General features: G+C 43.7%; 1 protein-coding gene across 1 annotated transcript in view; it reads right to left on the reverse strand.

Annotated features, from left to right (window-relative positions):
* cdon (cell adhesion associated, oncogene regulated) overlaps positions 1 to 23615 on the reverse strand; it is a 43818-nt gene that overhangs the window by 15040 nt on the left and 5163 nt on the right. The window contains exons 2-9 of the mRNA XM_047391996.1: positions 9312 to 9450; positions 8422 to 8700; positions 7782 to 7928; positions 5152 to 5295; positions 4780 to 5064; positions 4423 to 4692; positions 499 to 770; positions 39 to 213 (exon numbers count right to left, since the gene is read on the reverse strand). Of these exons, the coding sequence (XP_047247952.1) occupies positions 39 to 213; positions 499 to 770; positions 4423 to 4692; positions 4780 to 5064; positions 5152 to 5295; positions 7782 to 7928; positions 8422 to 8700; positions 9312 to 9384 (1645 nt within the window). The 5' untranslated portion in view covers positions 9385 to 9450. The remainder of the gene's footprint in view (positions 1 to 38; positions 214 to 498; positions 771 to 4422; positions 4693 to 4779; positions 5065 to 5151; positions 5296 to 7781; positions 7929 to 8421; positions 8701 to 9311; positions 9451 to 23615) is intronic.

The following is a 23615-nucleotide window of genomic DNA, read 5'->3' on the forward strand; positions in this document are numbered from 1 at the left end:
ATCAAAGTTAAACGGGTTTTTTGTTTTGTTGGACTGACCTTTTCCAGTGCGGAACGTTAGCATGGCTGGCTGACCCTCGCCTGCTGAGCTCCGAGCCACCATCAGGACCTCATAGAGGCTGGAGGGCTCGAGCTCCGACAGCCGCAGGGTTTTCTCGCTGCCGGGGACTCTGACCGTGTGCCAGCTTCCCACCAGCGTTCCCATGTCGTCAACCTGATGCAGAAACACACAGACGCCTGTAACCGCCGTTGCAGAAACAGTGCCTGTGAGATTTAGGTCATAGCTTTCCAAATTCGTCAAGTCCGAGTCCTGCTGTCAATGCAGTCTTTAGTGGTTTTATAGTGAGTGAGATGATTAGCAAAGCAAATAGAGTTTTTTTTAAAAGGGGGACATAACTAACCTCGCAGTCCTTACAGAATTAAGTCACTTGGTTCAGTCAAGACTCCAATAAAGGTATTAAAACAGAGGGAAGAAAAATGGCAGTAGAAATGGTCTCACCTTGCGGTATTTAACAAAATAAGCGCTGATGGGACTCCCTCCGTCGCGACCCGCCCTCCACTCCAGGTCGTAAACATCCGGCTTGTGAGTCTGCGGCGGGCTGATGATGATTGGTGCCTCCGGAGTGGAGCGGTCACCACTCCTGTCGGCCGGCGGGTTAAACAGGTCGTCGTCTTCGGCCAGGAAGGTATCGTCGCCTTCGTCGCTTTGAATCGGTTGAAGCGACGGTGAAGCTTCAAGCAGCACACCGGCAGTGGATCCCAGATCTGGACCTGTGAATGAAAGAATATCAAATATATGTCACAGGAGACCAGATCTCAGATCAATCAGATGCATAACTGTCCGAGGTCAATGTGGAGGATGACGTAGCAGATTTTCTCGGCCGAATTTTTCTCAGGAATTTTGCATGATTTTAACATTTTTAATTTTAAAATTCCTGGACATTTTAGTACAGAATATTAAAGTTTAGCTGCTTGAACAGTAATCAAGTCTTATCATCTGTAGGTTCCACAAACCATGAAACAAAATAATGCTTTTCATTTTTAGAGTGAGTTATGGAGGAATTTTAATGTAGGTTTTGGCATCTAGACCAAAATAAATCCCCTCCATTTCCAATTCTACTATTTTTGCACATTAAGGATTTTTAAATTAGGGTTGGAATATCCTGCACCAAAAACAGATTCAACAAATCACACTTTGTAAACATTGGCAGCTTTACCTTGTTTTTAAAAACCCCAATGGCAATTTTAAAGCCCAAATTCAAAGTTGTATAGAGAGAAAGAAAAGGAATGTATCCTTTTTTTATTTCTGATTGTCAGAAAGTCAAAAACCAAAATATTGACAGATAAAATGTTAAAATCATGTTGTGATGAGGCTGATCAAGATTAATCGAGTCATATAAATATAAATGAAGTAAGATCCACAGAATTATTAGATTTTTGTCCTTTAGATCAGTATTTTTCAACCCTGGTCCTCCAAGCACACTGTCCTGCATGTTTTAGATGTCTCCCTGCTTCAGCACACCTGATTTCATTTGATGGGTGATTACCAGGTTTTGCTGAACTGCAATCATCTGAATCCGGTGTGTTAAAGCAGGGGTATCTCTAAAATATCTCTAAAACTGCAGGGTAGTGTGTCTTGAGGACCAGGGTTGGAAACACTGGACCTCAAGAAAATGAAAATGAAAACATTTTTTTTTAAAGTGAAAAAATAACAAAAAAAGAACATTTTTTATTGAACTTGAGCTTTTAACATCATCAGAAGTTTCATTTGGAGTCTTAATGTTGATGCAGAGCCACGTCCACTTGGGCAAACTGCGTGAGCTTGGAGACTCGTAACAGTCGACACGAACTTGGCAGATTTGCCAAACGAGGTCAAGCAACATCAGAGCTGAACATTCAAACTCAGAGAAGAGTGAGGTTTTCCACATGGGGCACATTTCAGGGCTCAGGGTCTTGTAACAAGCTGCTGTTGCGAGCGCACCAATCCACTTTGTAAAACAAACGGCCCTGAAGCTGGTAACATTAGACCTGATCCCCGGACTGCGGCCAGCTGCCGCACATTCCACACACCGACCATTAAAATACCGGAGAGAATCAGACCTCAGCAGCCCCACATCCAGCCTCTCTTCTGTCCATTCCTTCCCGCATTCACTGCAACACTCAGAGCTGAAACCACAACCAGGCCTGTTGCTCCAATGCAATCACTCTGAAAGAGGTGGGTCAGGCCAGGCAGCCTCACCATCCTACACCAGGGGGGGATGCATCCTGGAGAGACATCCACTGCCTGGTTCTCACCAGAAAAACAGGTCTGTCAGTTAGGGAGAAGCACCTGGAAGTGGATGTGATGGTAAATCCCAGAGGATTACCGACAGAACCAGGGAGCTTCAGTTATGTTACACTCCCAGCATAAAACATGGTTTAAATCTGTGCGTCACTCCCGCCTTCCTAGTAATCATCTATTTCTATACAGATCCTTAGGAGCTTAATTATTACCTCACTGTTTACCGAACTGGTCTCACAAGGAAGCGCTGCTTAACGTGCCATTTTCTTCAGTTTTATGCTCCAGTTTATTTGTATTTTGTTCACTCCTCCACAATTAGATCTGTTACTTTTATAATTCAAGATTGTTTTTCCATACTGCGGTCAGATGTCTTTCTGATATTTTCAGAACAACTGAAGCACAGAGATGTAATAAGATTTCTTGAAGGAAACCGTTTTCTACAACAAGGGTTTCCCGGAGCAAAGTTGCTCTGTTTTATCATTTAAACACAGCCATAATTTTATCTTGGTTTTGACATGTTAGTAAAACCCTGTATTGCAGCGACTGCTCTTTCACACACACGGTGTGACGTCGCCTCTGCTCAAGATAGAAATACTTAACAATCGCCTACGTCAGCAAAATAAATAAATAAGTGAATGATTTTGTTGAGGTTCGTACGTTATAGTTCTGGAGAAAAAATAAATTAACAATTTAACTGACAAAGCAACGATAGAGTCACAGGGAATTGTCTTTCACTGATGATCGACCAAAATCATTTTGAGTCCTGGCAGAATTAGGGCTGTGCGATTTGTCATTTTAGAGCACTTTGTTTTACAGGAAGGTACTGAGGGAGGTGATGGAAAACATTCACACAAAACTCTGAAATTCAGCATTTTTCAGATTATTTCTCCTGATGCTTTACAATAACAGTTTACTCTGAATATGAAGGGCCTGATAGGCTCTGTGCTTGGTACCGGTCACTGACCACAGAGTGTTTACTATATCTCCCGATTTTAAGCCACTGCTTTTGTGTATAAAAGGTTGTCTGCAGAGACTGATCCCAACTCTTCCTGGTGCGGTTTGTGGAGGGGAAGCAGCAAACCCGCCTGATCCTGTCTGATTTGAACCCGTGTCTCGGCATTAATCACTCCGCAGATAGCAGGCTGAGTTAAGGAGAAGGGCCTTGGCACAGAGCAGTCAGAGGAGGGGAAGAGGATAGGAGGCTCAGGAGGAGGAGGGATGTGATGTGTTAATAAATAAAAGGCAGTTGTGTACGATGTTGACAGCTGGGTGGTCTGCTCCTCGTCATAACCCTCCACCACTACTCCTTACATTCCAGCGTCCAGGGCTTATCCCCAACGGTGCGCACAAAGCTCACTCTCACGCTCAGTTCAAGGCTCAGGAGGAGGGCAGCCTTGGCCTGCCTCCCTCCCCACCCCCTCACTCAAAGAAACACAGAGTCACACAGAGCAAGGACGCCCTGCAGATACTGTATGTGCAGGCCTGCAGAGATCCCATCTGGTAAGATGCCTTAACCCCGACCAACTCAAACTTACAGTGATGCTGCGTTGCTGGAAGTTTCATAACATCTTCAGTCCTGACAGAAACAACCCTCCCCTCCACACGTGAGGAGTTGCTGATTTTTTAACTTTATGTTTGTTTAAACCCTTAATCCAACCTGTTGATCAGATTACACATCTTGGAAAACAATGATGTCCTTTTTATTAGTTTAAAGCATAGCCCTCTGACTAATTAACAAAAATAAACAGTTTTCGAGCTTTATGACGATGCTTTTCAAAACCAAATAAGCTGATTCCTTATGTTACTGAGCCTAAAATAATATTCAAGCTTTTATTTGAATGCATTTACAGTCCAGTTCTTGTACCTGACCATGACAGGTACAGCGAGCAGTTTCAGATAAGGGGAGAAGTGGAGGAAAAATAAAATGTTCAGCCAAAGATAAACATCTTCAGCAGATAAACTGTCTCAAAAACGTATGTAATAATCATGAAAAAAAATCCAGCAAAGATCTGACCTTAGAGATGCATCAACCTTTAGGTGATCATCTACTGCCAAGGTGCTACAAACACCAGTGGTGGGACTTAGTCACCAGATTTTGATCTTTACAAAGAGAATCAGTTTAAGCAGCTGATGCATTCATACCTGACTGTACGGTGAGGATCCCATGGGACTGCGCAGAGCCGATCCCGTTGTCCAGCAGACACTGGTACACTCCTTCGTCCTGCGCCGTCACATCTGCAATCACGAGCGAGGATCCGGAGATTTGACAGCGCTGCGATGGAGCGACTGGCTCGGCATTAAACAGCCAGGTAATGTTCGGGGAGGGGTTTCCTCTTGCTGCGCAGGTGAAATGAGCAGAAGAGCCAAAAGGGACAAGCTGATTGTCCAGGCCATCAACCACAGAGGCGGGCTCTGTGTTAGAGAAACGTTAACGCCACAAAGTCATCATCTGCAGCAGAAAGTCTTTGTGTGAAATATCATGTGTGTTATTTTTCTTACCAAGAACATTCACAGTGTAATCAGGGCTGATCAGAGTCCCTCGCTCGGTCTCAGCCCTGCAGCTGTACCTTCCTTCATCGCTCCTCATCAGCCGAACAAAAGCCAGGTTGTTGTGCTGTGTCTGGTGAGAAGGCCCCAGGGTGACCTCCTTGCCATTCTTAAACCACTTAGCTGCAGGTGCAGGACTCCCAGACACGACACACTCCAACGTCAGCGACTGCGAATGCTGCACTGAAATCGTCACCGGAGCGGAGGGATAAACTATCCGAACAGATGAGGAGGGCCCTGAATCCAAACATGTAATGAAGCACATTAGTAGATGGCAACAGGAAGTAGTAAAAAACAATCTGCACATTAACTCGTTTTACTCACGTCTAACTGAAAGCTTCACCCCATGAGACTGAACAACAGCTTCCCCAGTAACAGGGTTCACTGCACCACATTTATACATGCCCTGGTGCTGGGCTGACACAGAGATAATCTGCAGGTTGCCAGATGGGAGTATTAAATAGTTATCTGAAAAGAGAAAATCTCAGTTATAAACCCATTATAGTTTAATGGGTTTATGTTACCAAAAATACAGTGCAGCTTGAAAAATGTCTTATTTTTTGGACGTGAAACACAACACAAATAAACTTTCAGCTCCTTTGATAACGGATGGATACCTTTCTTTTTTCCAGTTTTGATTGTTATAGATTGTTATAGATTTTAATATTTTGTCTCTTCTTTTTGCAGATGACGTGGTCCTGCTGGCCCCATCTAGCCAAGACCTACAGCATGCACTGGGGCGGTTCGCAGCCGAGTGTGAAGCGGCTGGGATGAAGATCAGCTCCTCCAAGTCCGAGGCCATGGTTCTCGACCGGAAAAGGGTGGCTTGTCCTCTTCAGGTTGGAGGGGAGTTCCTGCCTCAAGTGGAGGAGTTTAAGTATCTCGGGGTCTTGTTCACGAGTGAGGGAAGAATGGAGCGGGAGATCGACAGACGGATCGGTGCGGCTGCCGCAGTAATGGGGGCACTGTGCCGGTCCGTTGTGGTGAAGAGAGAGCTGAGCCGAAAAGAGAAGCTCTCGATTTACCGGTCGGTCTACGTTTCTACCCTCACCTATGGCCATGAACTTTGGGTCATGACCGAAAGAACGAGATCCCGGATACAAGCGGCTGAAATGAGCTTCCTCTGTAGGGTGGCCGGGCACTCCCTTAGAGATAGGGTGAGGAGCTCGGCCATCCGGGAGGGGCTCGGAGTAGAGCCGCTACTCCTCCACATCGAGAGGAGCCAGTTGAGGTGGCTCGGGCATCTATACCGGATGCCTCCTGGACGCCTTCCTTGGGAGGTGTTCCAGGCACGTCCCACCGGGAGGAGGCCCAGGGGACGGCCCAAGACACACTGGAGGGACTATGTCTCTCGGCTGGCCCCGGAACGCCTTGGGCTCCCCCCGGAGGAGCTGGAGGAGGTGTCTGGAGAGAGGGACGTCTGGGCGTCTCTGCTGAGACTGCTGCCCCCGTGACCCGGTCCCGGATAAAGCGGAAGACGACGAGTACGAGTACGAGATTTTAATATGTCATCAAAAGCCTCTCTCAAAATATTGAAAGTGACCATTGGATTTTCCTTCCCCATAGAAAGTACCCTTGTTCAGTGTTTGTGCTTAGCTCTGTCTCTTTCCAGAATTAAGTGTTGTACGGACCTTTTGTTATCATTAACTCTATTCTCCTTGTTTTTCATTCCCTAGAAGGTACACCTGCTCCAGTATTTCTGTGTTCATACTGCTGGTCTGGTCCAGGAGTCAGTAAAAGCGAGAAAATTCACACCTTCAGTTGGCCCGGTCTGCTTTCACACAGAGATTTTTTAAGACCTGACCAAACAAGTCCTGCAGTTGTAACAGATCATTTCAGGGGCAGTATTGCGCTGTTCGAGAAGAAAATAAGCAAGAAGAAGAAAGTCCGTCTCATCTGGGTTTCTGTCACTACTTTGTTGTTTAAATGTAATTGTGCGGCTGCACCTCTTCACTACTCCACGAGACACTTTCAAACTTTTTGGTCTTTAGATTTGCGCTCCTACTTTGTTTTTCATCTACTTCTTCTACTCAAATGCGCTGCTCTTACGTTACCATCCTCTCTTCCTGCTTTTGATATGCTGGCCCAGCATGCATTCACACTGCAAGCAAACCGCCCGAGGGTCCGGATAAACCGTGCAGAGACTGGAAGTTGTAACCGTGCCAGGGTACAGTTCTCTGGTCCATTTCTGGGTCCAGTATGGGTTCACACCGGCATGATTGGCTCTAGAAACTGGATTCTGGCATGGAACAGAGTGCTCCACAGGTTTGGTGTAACTGACTATTACTGCAGTTAATTCTATGTTCTGTTTCTCAGTTTTTTTACACCTGGCCCAGTTTTCCTGTGCTTGGCTGTGTGTCTTTCCTGGACAGGGCCATAAACAGAACTATTGCTGCATTAACTTTGCTTACTCATTTTGCTTTTCTTTCCCACAGAAAGTACTCCTGGACTCATTTCTGTCTCCTAGCTACTACAGATAACCTCTCATACTGAGCCTGGCTCTGCTGATGGTATCTTCCCATTTAAAAAGAATGATTCCTCCCTACTGTCTCCACATGCTGACTCAGGTTGCAGGACTGCTACAGAGTCAGTGACTCAAAGCAATAATTTGGACCTTCTTGGACACATATTTTTACCAACAGCCATAAAATGATCAACTGAATTTGTACTGCATTGTACTTTGAATGGAACTGGACTCTATTTGAACGTAATTGGGATAAATTTGACTGATTTAAACTGAAGCTGGTCCAAACAGGAATCTATTTGTGTACATTATAATGAGGTCTCTTAAGTCTCTCATATTTGCCAATTAATTGTGTTAGTATAAGCATTTCACACTAAAGCAGACATATCTGCATAATCGTCATATAAGAGTCTATATCAGTACTATGAAATTGACTAAATAAATCATTGTTGAAGTCATTTTGTCCAGTTTTACGAAGTTTTAAACAAACCTCTGGACTTTTCAATCCAGTCGCCTCTGATCTTCAGTCTGGGTCGAGCCGGAGGACTGCTGTGCGGCAGAGGACACTCAATAACAACCGTGCTGCCTTCCTCTGCCGATAAGGGCCGCCGTCGGCCAACTTCATATTTTGATATTTCTGCATGAACAGAGAAAGAAAAGCACCCTCTTACTGTGAGAAATATTGGAAGTACTTGGAGTCAAAGCGCTGCTGAGAGCGAGTATGATCAGCGCTACTTGAACTGAGCTGTTTGTGTTGGATCGCTTGGTTTGTTTATTGTTGCAGAGAGTGATTCAGTTCATGCCTGATGCAGCTTCAGATCACGGTCAAGCACTTAACGTGGAGGCCAAGAGAAAGCAGCATCCCAGCAGGAACATAACACGCTTCCACACAGGAAAGTCCAAAGCTCATTAAGGATAGCAGTCAAGAGGCATCTGGAAAGTTGCCCGAGTAAAAACTCCAACTCCTTCCTTCCCCTGCGCTACATGGCAGCAGGCAGCTGAGGATAGGCATCCTTTCTACGTGTTCAACACTCACAAAAATGGACTTCCTTCACTCTAGGCAGTTCCTCTCTTTCTTCAATAGTCTTTGAAGTGAATTGTGCAGAGTGGGTCATTCTCTGTATCCGTACCTGCTAAAGCCACACGGGCGAGGCGGCTGGCGACTGCCGGCCCGTGCCCCAAGCGTGCCACACACTGATAGATGCCGGCGTGGTCAGGCGTGAGGCTGGAGATGATGAGGGAGCCCCGGCCGAGTTCCACCCCAGGCAGTGTGTCCTGGTCCAGGGGAAGGCCTCGGAAGCGCCAGGAAACCGCCGCTGATGGAGGGTTTACTAAGCACTGCAGATGAACCGCAGAACCTGGAGTCTGAACCACAGAGGTTGGCTCAGAGCGGAGAGAGGGATACTGAGCTGGAGAGAAAACATGAAAGGAGAAACAAGCCCATAAGTGTGAATCATCTGATTGCTCATTGCACTGCAACATGACATAATTTCTGAGATATTACAAAATAATAGTACAGACACTCTAATACTCTGTAACATGCATTTTCCTCACAAATATAAATATTTGGTGCAATCTGGAGATGATTTAAAGTTCAGTTAGTTTTTAAATTATCTTAAGGACATATGCCATTACTTTTTTCTCAGTCACTGAATAATATTCCTGATGTTGCATGGTTAAAAATAAACTATAGATGTACTGGCAACCGTAGGATCGGACACTGAAAAATCCAAATTTGATGCATTGATCAGACGTTTCCTCTATCTACTCGGATTTCTATTTTTCTTTGCAGTTTGATCTTCAGATAACGATTTTTAATTATTCAGATTATTCAAAAAACGGCCTTGAAAGAAACAGCTTTTCATCGATCTAAATCAGTGGGAGTTTCCAGGATTGATTCATTTATCTACCTGACCGGCTGAGCCAGGTCAGAACCGGTCACAGGAACTTGCTAGATTTTAATCTCCAAACGTACAATTGGTGCATTTATGATGGTGGAGGCTGTGGTGGAGGAACTTACATGAGCAGCTGATAATCAGCAACTGGCTGAGACACAGCACAGTGGACAGGAGGACCCTTAGGCCACTGTCCATGGCGGCCTTTGACCCCAACCAGCCGCCGTGTTGCCTGGAGCACACGCCCTCGCCCACTAAGAAAACCTGAAACACACACAGACAGACAGCAGGAGAAACACATTAGCGTTGCGGAATCACCGCGTCTACAAGCCTAAAACCGACCCAAATAAAAATCAGAACAAGAGGACGAATTTAGAGGTTTATCACAGCAGGAAGACAGAAATATATTATTTTTTAAATTAATCTTGCACTACAATCCTTGATCTCCTCCTCCCTCCATTGACTGTGTAGTGTCCTTACAGGAGCCTCCTACTGGGCCACTGGGATTTTCTACTAGTGGACCCTCAGCCATAAAGCATCACCTCACTTCTAATATTACCCTCTTGTCACACCGCATTGCCTCTTCATTGGTTCACTGTGGCCTGAAGTGCAGACCAGACACACGGGGAGACAAGAGGAGTGGAGGGCACATAATTAGGAGCATTCCTCCATCCTTTTCAACTCAACCCCCCCTTCCCTCTGAAGGCAGCGCCTCCTCCTCCTTCTGAGAGTAATCCCAGGCAGGCTTTGATCCCATGTTCCTGGTTGGTAACCAGGCTTGGAGCCTGGGGCTGGAGAGACAATGGCTGTCCAGCTGTGATATTCACACTGGTGCTTCGGTGGCTCACAGACATTAACGGAAGGGCCAACCGAGGCTGAAGGGTGGGTCAAATGAAAAAAGCATCGCACCTGGGTGGGATAGCAGAAGGTGAGCAGGTTTCTAACCCTTACTCTTGAAGTTAGGAAGTGGTTTCAAACACCTGACAATCAAACAGGTCAGTTTGCTTACCCTCCTCTCAAGCCTGCAGAATGGATAGTATGAGCTTATTTTCAGTTCTTGATTGTGTGACTGAGGGAACTCAACTCATAATTCATGCATTTGCAAGATAATATAGTGTAATTAGGTGGTAACCTTTTTACATTTTATTTGCAAACTACACATGCAAATCCTTCGAAATTTGCCTTTGCGATTCTACTATAAATCCTTATCCAAGCCAGGAACAACATGTCAAATTATTTACCAAGCCTGCACAGTTGAATTATAATGCTAATTAGTTTGCTGCTACGCTGCAATTCAGTCTGTCTCTTTATCGTGCTCTCAGAGGGCATCCTGACAGGGAGGAGAAGGAGAAGGAGAGAGGAGACAGGAAATAATAAACTCTTCCAGCTCTTGGCTCACGCCCCCTTCTCACTCCAAGGTCGGGGGTCAAGGAAGAGCGGAGTGAGAGGACGAACCAGCGGGTGTCTGGCGGCCCCGGGTCACCCCCACTTCTTACTGTTTCAGTCACAAACCAGCCTGTTTCTTGCTGTTTTGAGCACAAATACATCGGTTGGTTACCTAAATCTGTCAACTATTATGATATGCTCCAACCTGTGACCAGGTTGGAGCATATCATCATTAGGAAGGAAACAATTAATTGGATAAATCGTGATTAATCGATTATTGAAATAATTGTCTGCTAATTTAGTAATTGAATAATTGTTACCTGGAGTATTCAGACTAAAAATGTAATTTGCTGAAAGAACAACCCACTCAGAGGAGTAATTAGGCCACAATTATACAAAAAATATAAAAATTTTGTATATAAGATGGAAAACCTCCTCTATCTGTAAATATGCTCTATGCAGAACTCCTCAAGTGGCATAGCTTTAGCTTCACCTGGTCCAAATTCCATAAAAAAATCGCCTATTAAGCACCTTTTGCTGTCTGATTAATTGAAAAAATTGTTGACAGATTAATCAATTAGCAAAATAATCGTTAGTTGCACCTCTAATCATCATCATCATAATGAAAATCTGATTTTGTTGATATGTATTGCAATAAACCCACATTTTCCCTGACTCTCATTGCCTTTTCCTTACAACCTACCAACCATGTTCCGTGAGCTTTTGCATCACAGCCACTACAAACATGCATCTTGTGTGGGAATGGACAGATGGATATGTAAATGTATACAATTTTAATAGAATAGAATCAGAATCAGAACAAGGAAAGCATCTAAAAGATAAACTGTCGGCTCTTAGAAAAAAAAAAAAAAACACTAAATGTGTTGTTTTCCTCTTTTTACTTGTATGTAAATTTAACACATACCACAGCATTTTCCACAATATGTCGACACGTTGATATTCATTCGGGCTGTGAGATACTGAGAAAGAGCGCAATACTTTCAGCAGATAACAAGAAGGCTAAAGAGTGTACATCTGAGTTGCTCTGTTTTATGTATTTGACCTTTCAACCCGTCTCTAATTGAACACATTAGACCTGTCGATGTTGACAGCCTATGTGAAAGACTTAAAATAAGATACATCCTCTAGGAAATACACAATGACGCAGCAGGTTTAGTAATGCTCGCTGCACTAACTGTGCTAACCACAAGAAGCTAAGGATGGAATTAAAATGTCCACTCAATTATCCTTTTGTCTTGGTCTTAAATCAGAAAAACAGCATTTTTTAGCAAATGTTCCTTCACACACATGGTCTGACATCACCTTTTCTTTCAACAGAGGAAAAATGAGAGACTGCCAACTTCAGGAAGGCCAGAAAAAAAATGACACTGAATGTTTTTAATGTTTTTATAGCTCTTAAAGAGAAATCTGAATCGGTAACAATTAGTATTAGTAAGGCAAAAGCTTTATAAAAACCAAAGATCGGAAATTGGGAACAACATTTTAATAATTCAATGCATCTCAAAACAGTACATAATATTTTACTCAAAAAGGCATTGAAACGACCAAAAGAGTTGGCAATAAAGGACACAAAATCCACCTTATATACTGAGCATGACAGGTCAGTCCATGATGATATATCATCAGGGACTAAGAGTCTAGAAATTTGATTTTAGGGTTTAGGATCACACATCAGGATGTATGTTCTTTGCATCTGAAGCTCAGGTTTGAATATAAGCATGCTCAGTCAGGCACATCAACCCATATCACACAGGCTGGCGTTTCTCCATCTCACAGGTTGCAACAGGCTCTGCACGCTGGCCCCATGTCAGCATTTGAAACTATCTTTCTGCCTCTGCCGGAATAATGATATATAATTACAATAATACCAACAGTGCTGTAACAATGCACAGCCAAGCATGGACACATTGGCACAAGGTACAGTGAGACACCGGAGATGATTCTGTATCTGCCTCACTGTCTATCATTTTATTTCTATTCACGTCTCAGCTCTTACATCCGTTGGGCCATGAAGTTCCAACTGGATGCCCTTATGTAAACACACACAGCTGCCTTATCTGGCCCATTGATCTGCCGCAACGAGGAAACAAAGGGGCATCATTCCTGGTTCTTATCTGTTTGGCTTTTCCTGTGACATCCGCCACCATGAAGCCTCCTGCTTGGCGGAGACAGAGACTCGTTCCTCTGAAGGCAACAGTTGCTGTATCGAAAGGCAACTCCTGTTTCCACTTTGGAAGACAAAAGTTAGAGTAGATTTTTGATAAAGGAACCCAAACGACAGCCCAGTCACTGCTTAACCCAACCTCTATTCAGCTTTTCAATTCAGTTTATTTACATAGCACCAATTCACAATAACTCTCATCTCAAAGCATAAAACGTTTATTCAATTCAGACAGATTATCAGTCAGGTACATTCAAATCAATCACAGTAATCCAACAATGCAGTGAAGTTCAGTTTACTCTTCAAATTGGGTAAAAAGGTTTCTGTCCAAGGACGTCCAGAAGATGGCATCAAGTCAGCGGCTTGCAGCATTCACTACTCCTGGATGAGCATGTTGTGATTGTGGACGGTTGCTTGACTTTGAAGCAATCCCTCATAATGATCATGCATGTAGAGAGAATGCAGAGGAAAACTCCCCTTTAACAGGAAGAAACCTCCAGCAGAACCAGGACCAGGCTCAGTGTGAGCGGCCATCTGCCATGACCTACTGGGGGTTTGAGAGAACAGAGCAGACACATTTTCTGCCTCATCTTAACTACAGTGTTAATTTAATAGATGCAGATTTTTAGTCTTGGGTAACACCATCAGTTGTCTTAACAAGTAGTTGAAAAACAAAAAGATTGGAAACGTGATAATATTGGTGAAGTTTGTGATAACGATATGACTTGCGATCAACAGAATCAACAGAAGGTTAAAAGTGTTGCGGTCTTCTTCTGCTTCGGGTTTATAGCAAACCGACTCCAGGTAATGAGTAATCTATCTAGCTGCTGGTTGAAATAAATTTAATTCATTATTTCCATCTTATTTCCAAGATTGCATTGCAAAGAAAAGACCCCGGTTGTAATTTTTTTTTAATGACTTGACCACCTAAAGCTTTTTATTTTGCTTTAAATAGTGTCACTAAAATGCATGGTACTTAAATAATTAGCTAACATTTATAGCGGTCTAATCTATTGTTATTGGACAATATTTATATTCAATAGAGTTATTGATATAATGAAAAGCGTATAACCGAGATGGACAGATGGTCAGTGAGTTCAAGCAGAAACGTTCCTGTATTCAGGGCATGGGGGTTGTTTGGGAAATGTTTGACTGACACCTGGTTAAAAGGTTTGAAAGCAATCCTAAAGTTTTTGTTTGATGGAGAAACATCATTGAGATGCTGCACCTTTACTCAATCACCTAGGAAGTCAGCCAAAACTCAAAACACAGGAACACAGAACAATCTCAGCCCATGCAGGACAAGCAGGATCCCTGGTGATGACACAAGAGAAAATAAACACAGTGACTGGATCCCCTCAGGGAAGGCAAAGGGATCTGAGCTGAGGAGGGTAGCACCTGCAATTTTTACCCTCCACCCTGCAGGAACTACTTAAAACCCCATTTACCCCCAGCATGTGGGGCAGGCCCATATCCCTGTCATATTGGGTAAACAGGGACAAAGGCAACGCAGCAAAGCATCAAAGAGCAGGAGGGCAGAGGAAGAACAGGTCACAACTTGGTGCTGCTGACTGAAGCAGGGGGCCCGGGCCCCTTTGCTTCACAACAATGCACAGATGAATGAAAGTAAACAGAATAAGGAAGCTCTCAAATTTGATAACTGACAACGATCAGGACTGAGCTGGCAATTGGTACCCGAGTAAAAAAAAACAACCAAAAATGAGTAGCTTTCAATAAGCAGAGCTTAAACAGAGACGTCAGGGGAAGGATATCAGTGGGGTGGAAGAGACAGAGCAAGTCTTTTCTGGTACCATGGTCTAATCTGACCCGTGCGCTAAAACTGATTCACATGCTATACCCCAAACCTGTCTGCACTTGCCCCACATCTCACTGACGGAGGATCTGCAGCACACACATTCCTCCTTTCCACAGAGAGGGCCAACAACAGACTCGCACACAAGAAGACAGAGAGAAAACTGAAAGAGATGGCAGATAATTCAAAACTGAGTGATGGGGGGCAAAGGGGGGAGCAGAGGAAAAAGAGAGATGGGGGTATAAAGAGGTGAAACATTCACAGCCACGCCCCGACTCCTTTCTCCTCTCTTTTTTAAGTTGGCTCAGTCGTAGAGTCGTACAGATAAAGGCGTCCACGTGTGCCATTACCGCAGCTCGGCACAGACACACGGGATGGGCCTCCTCAATGGAAGGGACCATTATGGACTTCTTGAATCCATATGGGTGAATCTGCCAACCAACCTGGGGCCACAGAGCAAACTAATGAGTCGAGACATGGAGATTCTGGTCGGGCCCAACTCTGATTAAAGACTAAGACTTTATGAAAAGTGAGACAGAAGGGGAGGGAGGAGAAAGGAATAGAAAGACGGCATGGCTTGGAAAGAGGGAATTAGGAAAAGAAAGAGGGGTCATTTTTGTTTTACTATGAGAGGTAGGGAGAAAGACCACATTCAAGGGGTTTAGATGATCCACAATGCAAGCCAGCTGCTTTGTCTGTCCCTGCATTTTTAACTGGAACAGTTAAGAGTATATAAAGTACAACTTCCTCTGGGTTTTATCTCACTCTTTAAGTACTTCAGAACCGTTTCTTTTTCACTTGCAAGACTTGGAATGGGTATTAATGTAGAGCACTTTGTACTAAAACCTAAAAACTTTCATGTAATCTTTATAAATTGGTCTTTATTGATAAATTTCCAAGTTTAATCTTAAGTTAGTCTCTCAAAAAAAAAACATTTCGATATTCGGGTTACTGCATTAATAGCAAAGGATTCCTAGACATTCCAGGTCATTCCAAGTTCACTGTAGATCAATGACACAATGAACTGTTGGTCAAAAGATTCCAGTTTTCTGCTGTGTCTCGATTTATCTCCAATTCATCCTTCGTGTTATTTAGCACCATTTGTTGACAGACACAGGACTGGAAATAAATAACAAGTCCAAAAAAAAAAACATTCAAACCGCAAAAAGGCTGGAGAACTTATCTGGACCACCTTAAGAGATTACAAGACACTCTGGCTTCTTGGAAGCAACATTTAAAGAAATGAGCGATGAGTCATGGTATCTAAAAGTTTCTGATTGTCCAACACTTGCATTTAAACACTTGCTGACTGCCTGAGGTTGGTTGAAGACTGATGAAATCCACAAACTGAATTACGATGACTGAATTACAGCACCTCTTCAACCTTAGCCTGGCCCAGAATAAGGTTCCGGTGTTGTGGAAGACCTCCTGTCTTGTTCCGGTACCAAAGAAAACTCACCCATCAGTCCTCAATGACTATAGACCTGTTGCCCTGACATCTCACATCATGAAGGTCCTAGAGAGACTCCTGTTGGCCCACCTGAGTAAGCAAACAGTAAACCATCAGGACCCCTTCAGTTTGCTTATTGCTGTGGAGTTGGAGTTGAAGATGCCATCATACACCTGCTTCAACAAACCCACTGTCATCTGGACAAAGCCAGCAGCACTGTGAGGATCATGTTCTTTGATTTCTCCAGTGCATTTAATACAATCCAACCTGATTTGCTTTGTCAGAAACTCCAGAAGACTCAGGTGGAGACCTCAACAATCTCCTGGATCAAAGACTACGTGACAAACAGACCACAGTTTGTGAGACTGAAGGGTTATGAGTCTAACCAGGTAGTCAGCAGCACAGGAGCACCACAGGGGACTGTACTCTCACCATTCCTTTTCACTCTGTACACCTCAGACTTCCAGTACAAGACAGACTGCTGTCATCTGCAGAAATACTCGGATGATTCTGCAGTCGTGGGGTGGATCAGAGATGGACAAGAAGCTGAGTACAGGAAGGTGGTGGACCGCTTTGTGGCATGGTGTGGAAACAATCATCTTATTTTGAACGTGACTAAAACAAAGGAGATGATTGTAGATTTTAAGAGAAACAGGAATAAGTCAAAAACTATTTCTATCATGGGAGAATAAGTGGAGGTGGTGGAGGAGTATAAATACCTCGGTGTTCACCTGGACAACAGACTAGAGTGGAGATGCAACTGTGAAGCCATCTACAAGAAGGGACAGAGCAGACTGTACTTCTTGAGGAAGCTTAGGTCCTTTGGTGTTTGCAGCAAGATGCTGCATATCTTCTATAAGTCTGTTGTGGAGAGTGTGATCTCTTCTGCCATCATCTGCTGGGGAAGCAGCATCAGAACCAGGGACTTAAAAAGGCTCAACAAGCTGATAAAGAAGGTTGGCTCTGTTCTGGGGACTCCTCTGGGGATCATTGTGGAAAGAAGGATTCTTCATAAAATGAAGAACATTATGGAGAACTCTGAGCATCCTTTTCATGAGACTGTCCTACAACAACAGAGTGTCTACAGTCAGAGGCTTCTTCAGATGTGCTGTAAGACGGAACGCTACAGGAGTTCCTTCCTGCCCACAGCCATCAGCATCTACAACGGCTCTTTGAAGAAACCTTCATAATGAGCTACAACAACATTTAATTTCCCTTTGGGATTAATAAAGTATTTTTGAATTGAATTTGAATATTAACACTCTCCTACAGGGTGTTAAACTTATACTGCATTTCCTCTCCGTACACATCTGTCAAGAGCGCTGATGGACAGAGCATCAGCAGTCCTGGAGGTGCAGGGTGACAAAGAGGCCAAGATGGTCCCAGAGCTCGCTGACGCCAGAGTCCCAACTTCCACTGCCGTGGAGTGGTATCTGACTAGTGGAGGAATGAAAGAAGAGGCCCTCAGGGATCAGACAGTCACATCCCACAAAGGCCTGTTTACCAAGGCCGCACACACACCCCCACCTCCTCCCAACAACGCCTCAGTTCACCCAAAGCCCGACTCTCCCCAAGTGCCAGGGCCGGGACCTGGGAGACAGCGCTAATTCCACCCTAAGGCATGTTGGCCGAGGAGACAAGCAGGAGAGCTGGGAGCACACAGAAAGGGAGGGGACAGAAAGATTGAGACAGACGGGAAAGAGAGTGGAGACTGAATAGTACAGTATGTAAGACCCCATCTTAATTGGCGATTGTTCTGAAACGTCTTGTTTTTCCTGGGAATCTGCGAGGGGGAGCCCCAGGAGGGTAGAGGAGGCATGGTTGTTTCCCAAGGTCCTGAACAGCGGGATTAACCACAGGGAGGAAACTCAATAGCACCCTCGGACACTGGAAACAGATCTCTGAGTATCAACGCCATACAAGGCCACCTCAAGACCTTTTTCAAAGCGCATGTAACTAACAACCCTCTGCTATTGTCTGCACTCTCTGGGCCCTTCCAGCTGATTTCACAGGCCTTTCAGCCCACGGAGGAACGTTACTAGACGAAAAGGTAATTCTGATGGATCGCAGGAATGCACAAGACTGCCCTTCTTGCCTGCAGGGTCTGTTCTAACACTGATCTCTCACATGTGCCAAGAGCCCTATTCATCCCAGGAAGAGGGACGGGAGCTATGCAGCCGGGGCAGGAAGCCACAGACTCACATTCCGTAATATCAGTCCTGATTAGAGAGATGATGGGAAAACACTGATGTGAGGCAGGGGTGGGAATAAAAAATAAAAAAAAATATCCCAACAATGTCCAATCTCTCTAGGGTGGGCAGGTCTGGAGAAGTCGTGCGGGTATTCAGAGATCTGATCCAACTGCCCCAAAGTCCGACCCTACCAGCTCTCCTGGATGCCATCCCCGCTCGTGTCCACAGCAATAATTTCTGTTCAGGTTCCTCCTGATGGGTCCCAGACTCTCCAACCAAAACCACTGCAAAACTACAACATACATATAGTCCAAAGTTCTTAAACTGCGGTACTAGTACCACTAGTGTTACTTGGGTTGCCTTTAATGGTGATAAAAAGATATTTTGGCATCACCACTACAGTGCTGTCAAAAACTATTTGCCTGATGACTGTTTGTGCTTCTCTTTTTTTGTTTTACACACTTAAATGTTTCCACCCTTGTTAAATTACAAACTAACTGTGGCAAACCACAGTTTTGTGGAAAGCTGAGTTTAATCTCACTATACTCGCTGCACCTACAACTGATTATTACCAGAGCTATAGAATGAGGAAACTGTGTAAATAGGACTTGTTCAACAACATGAGGTAGGCCAAAACATCTCAAAAAGCAACACATCATTTAAGACCATTCAAGACAAGATGAAAAACAAAGTCATTAACATTGATCCATTTGAAAGTCTTACAAAATCGGTTTCCAAGGATTTAGGCCCCAGCAAACCACAGTTGGAGCCATTATCCACAAAAGGAGAACATTTGGAACAGTGGTGAACCTTCACAAGAACTGGGTGGTCAAACAAAATTATTAAGCACAGCAGGATTAATCTTCCAGTTAAGGTCAGTGTTCATGGTTCAACAGTAGGACAGAGACTGGGTGAAAATAACATCCATGGGAGATTTGGTAGGCAGAAAACCATGGCTGACCAAAAAGAACGCAAAGGCCTTGCTCACATTTTCCTAGAAACATCATGATGGTCCCCGAGACATGTGAGAACATTTTCTGAGATCTTACAAGACAAAAGTGGAACTTTCTAGGTGTGAGACCCATTACAACAGACATTAAACTAACAGCATTTCAGACAAAGAACACAACACAGACAGACAAACACGGTGGTGGTAGTGTGATGAACTGGTGCTACTTTGGTGCTTCAGGACCTTAAAGACTTGGCTTTACCAATGGAGCTACAAAATCTGCTCTCAACACGAAGATCAGGCAGGAAAATGTCTGGCCATCAGTTTGTAAGCCTAAACTCTTGTGCACTTTGGTTAAGAATCCCAAAATGAAGGTTTTAAAAGGGCGATAGTCAAAGATCCAGAGGTGTAGTAAATCCAAATCAGATGCTGCAGTAGGACCTTGCACAAAAAGTTCTTATGTGGCTGAATTTAGACAATTCTGTAAAGAAGAGTGGGTCAGAATTCCTCCACAGTGATGTAAAAGATTCAATACAAACCCTTAAGAGCAGTTGTTACAGCCAAGAGTGATATGGCCAGTTATTAGGTTCAGGGAGCAATTAATCATTTGGAAACTGCATTTTGCATTTACTCAGGTTAATATCAAAACTAGTTTAATGATTTGAAACCTTTGAGTGACACAATAGCTGACATAAAAAAAATGTGTGCAAATTTTGACCTCCAAGTAGAAACAGGATGCAAAAAAAATGCATCGTTCAACCAACCAAAAACACAATAAACCTGAAAAGGTGGTGTGTGGAAACCTTAGAATTTACTGCATTAAATAGATATTAAATAAAGCAGTTTTGAACACGTGCAGCAAAGCAAAGACATAAATGTCCAAACAGTGCTTAGACAGACAGACATGCAGAGATAAAACTCTTTGCTTTTGTGTCGCCTTTTTGTTTGTTGACTGAGAGGCATGAGAAAGAGAGAACTTTTTCATTCCTCTGTGTGAAGAATGGACTCGGAAAGTATGATAAAGCAATTGCAGTAGATCCATGGAGGGGAGGATTTATGTGACAGAAAGTCTCGCCTGCAAAAAAAAACTGAACCCCCACAAGCGGACGGCTCGACCAAAACAAACATACAAAAAAAAAAGATTAAAATATAATTAGTCTTCTTCCCCAAATCCCCAAATCTTTTGCAAACAAACCAGCTGTCTTACAAGCCTGAGGACCTCAAGATAAATACTCGCTCCTAAACAGAGTGTGATCGCTTTATTTAGGCTGTCTAAATGTTTATCCGTCTCTATTTGTAGCACATCTTGCTTGTTGTGCGGCGATCGCAAAAAAAACTCACGGGGCGATAAATCCACACATCTGGCCCTTAAAATAAAGATGAAACTCCTTTGAAAGTTGTTGCTGCAGGCATCAGATGTGAGAGGAGCTTTCTGGGAGAACACAACCACATGAAGAGAAAAAGAAGACAGAGCAAAAACAATAAAACACTTCGTCGAGGTCCCTCTGCATTTGCTAAAGTGTGCCAGCACTTCTAACAGAGGCCAAACAGTTTCATCCACAAGGCAGAAAAAAAAACCAGAACCAGTCTGAATTAGATTCTTCTGCTCACTTTAAATATGTTTTATAAATAGGGGTTTCTGCTGCTCCCTGAAGGGCCACATGTTGGTGGAGGGAAGGCCCAAAATGGCACCCGCAACCACAGGCCAAGAGGCAGGCAGCAGCAGCAGTCTCCATGCTGCCTCACGCTCTGATCTGGGAGAAAAACAGCCCTTCAAACAAGAAGCCTGTTTGTCAGCTGAAAGGGGAGTGCCAGCCACTACTTTTGCCTTAATATAGTCTCGCTGATCTGTGCGTCGGCTTCTAAAACAGCGCAGGCATACCTGTCCCTGCAGAAAACCCGCATCAGATGGGACTCATTGGTTTTGAGAGTAAAAAGCTGCAGTAGCTAGCAGCTTTCCAGAAGGAGGTCGGACTCCCAGGGGACCTTGGCGCTGAGGTGACGGACCGAACCGGACCGAGCGAGGTCACTTACAGGAAGCAAAACAGAAATGAATCCTGCAAACAGGAAAAGGCAAAGAATGTACAAGAAAGAAAAAATCTCTTCACATCTTCTTTGTCAGCATGGCTTTGGTTCACAAGTTCAGCGCCAGAGGTTCTCCTTCCTGGTGGAGACAAATTATTACGATAACAAAAGAAGAAGCTGCAGAACAATGGTTGTCATCAGTCTTCTGTTTGACAACTACAAGTTGATTCTGGCAGGAACGCAAAATTCAGCATAAGATCTGACCTACATTAATGCATGGGAAAAAGAAAGTACACCCTGTTTTGGTTCGTAGGGTTTCACATATAGGTAGATATTAAAATGTTTATCAGGTTCCAAAATTATGTAAATCGAACCCCAAGTGTTTAAAAAACACAACTGATTCTGGACTGTTTTTATTAATTAACCAAAGATAAAGCCAAAATGGAAGCTCTATGTGTGGAAAATCTAATTACATCCTTTGAATGATTACGTTTTTAGAACCACCTTTACCACCAATAACTTGAACTATTTCCCACAGAACCTTATTAGTCTCTCCCATCACTATGTAGGCATTACTAACATTTGTTTCTGCTCAGCTCTTCAAGCCCCACTACAGGATTTCAATTAGGTTGAGGTCTGGACTTTGACTGGGCCAAAGCAACACCTTGCTTGTTCTTTTTTTAAGCCATTCTGTTGTTAATCTCCTGCCATCTCTGGGATCACTGTCCTGTTGATGGCCCAGGTTTGGTCAAGCTTTAGCTCACATTTGACTCTAGAATACTTACACAGAGGAGTTTATGGTTGACTTGATCACTGAAGTGTGGCCAGCTCTTGTAGCTGCATATTAAGCCCATATCATCAACCCTCCACCACTGTGCTTGACAGCTCAGATGGAATGTTTGTGCATTTTGGTCAAAACATCTTTAATCCAGTGTCATCTGTTCAAAGATTAGACCAAAGTAGGCATTATTCCAGTCCTTGTAAACCACTCGGGAATAAATCTATATCCCTGTAAAATTATGGACTTGAGAAATAGTTTTTAAATGACCTTATAACCCTTTCCAGGTTGATGGGCAGCAACAGATGTTTCTCTGAGGTCATTGCCTAATGTCTTTCTGTCTTGGCATTGTGCTAAAACACAAACCTGTATTTTTCAGACCAGCAAAAAAGTCAAAACTGTTTGTTTTATAGAGCGTCACACAGATGATGATTTATTTATCAAATGTAGCTGATTGCCAGCAATGTTTAAATCTTAAACCCTATGGAAGCACCAGGGGTGTACTTAGTTTTTAGGACAGATTTTCCATGTTGGCTTTATCTTTGTTTAATAAATACTGACAGTAAAGAATCTTGTTTTTTGTTCAGTTTGAGTTAAATTTAAATTTTTTAGAAATTAGATAAGACCAAATATTCTCTACTGATTCATAAAACCCCAGATCTGAAAGAGGACATACTTTCTTTTTACCATGATTTTAATATTTTCTTACCGGGAAAAAAAGCATCCCCCACTGTGTCAAATAAACTGTTCCTGATGCATTTTCATTATCTGAAGCTGCCTGGATAGTTTATTCTTCCTCATAGCATCCCTGTGTGTGGTACTGGTTTACATTCCTTTATCATATTGAGAACACAGACACATATACATTTAGCTGGAGCCTGTATTCCCATTACATTAACAGAAACCGCCCCATCTTTCAGAGAAGAAGCAGAACAGTTTCCCTCCACTGCCTTTTGGTGGCTGCCTCCAACATCTGTTTCTGCTGCTCCAAAAACTGTTTGTTTGTCTTACCAATTATGGCCCCGATGTTTTTCATTTCATTTCTCCAATCTCTCAAAAGTCGTTATATGGTTTCAGGTCCTTTACGGCTCCGGACTTTCAGAAACTCAATCCAGCCATCTTCTGAGAGCCGCCGGACGCACACTGGGCTATGCTGAACTCACCTCTGACATTCAGGAGGGGTCGGACACAGCATGTCTGAAAAGCTGATGGAGTAACGAGCACGAGACTCGGATGAGGGGGGGAAAGAACGGAGATGGGGTCCCACAGAGAAATATGTGTTGTGTAGTTAAAATAATTACATTAATTATTGCAAGTTCTGAGCTGATAAGAGGTGCTAATGACAGAGTCACATACAAAGAAGTGGGATGTCCAGGCACTGCTTTCACCCTCATGGCTACTTCAACCTAACACAGTTTGTGTCAGAAAGCATTCACAGAAGGAAACCGAAGGTGGAAAGTAAAGTCTGGAGGGCACCTCACAAACCAAGCTTTCCCAACGACCCCCTGCTCATGGCTGCTGGGTGTTGTCAATCAGCACCAACCCGCTCACTGGCCTGCTGCCCAAAGCGCCCCTGTGTCCATCTAAAATGGCCCTCGGGTTCTCGTGTATTCCTGACAAACAGGAGCTGAAGCTTGCAGAATAAAAGCCAGCA

The sequence above is a fragment of the Girardinichthys multiradiatus genome, chromosome 18, assembly GCF_021462225.1.
Source record: "Girardinichthys multiradiatus isolate DD_20200921_A chromosome 18, DD_fGirMul_XY1, whole genome shotgun sequence".
Lineage (NCBI taxonomy): Eukaryota > Metazoa > Chordata > Actinopteri > Cyprinodontiformes > Goodeidae > Girardinichthys > Girardinichthys multiradiatus.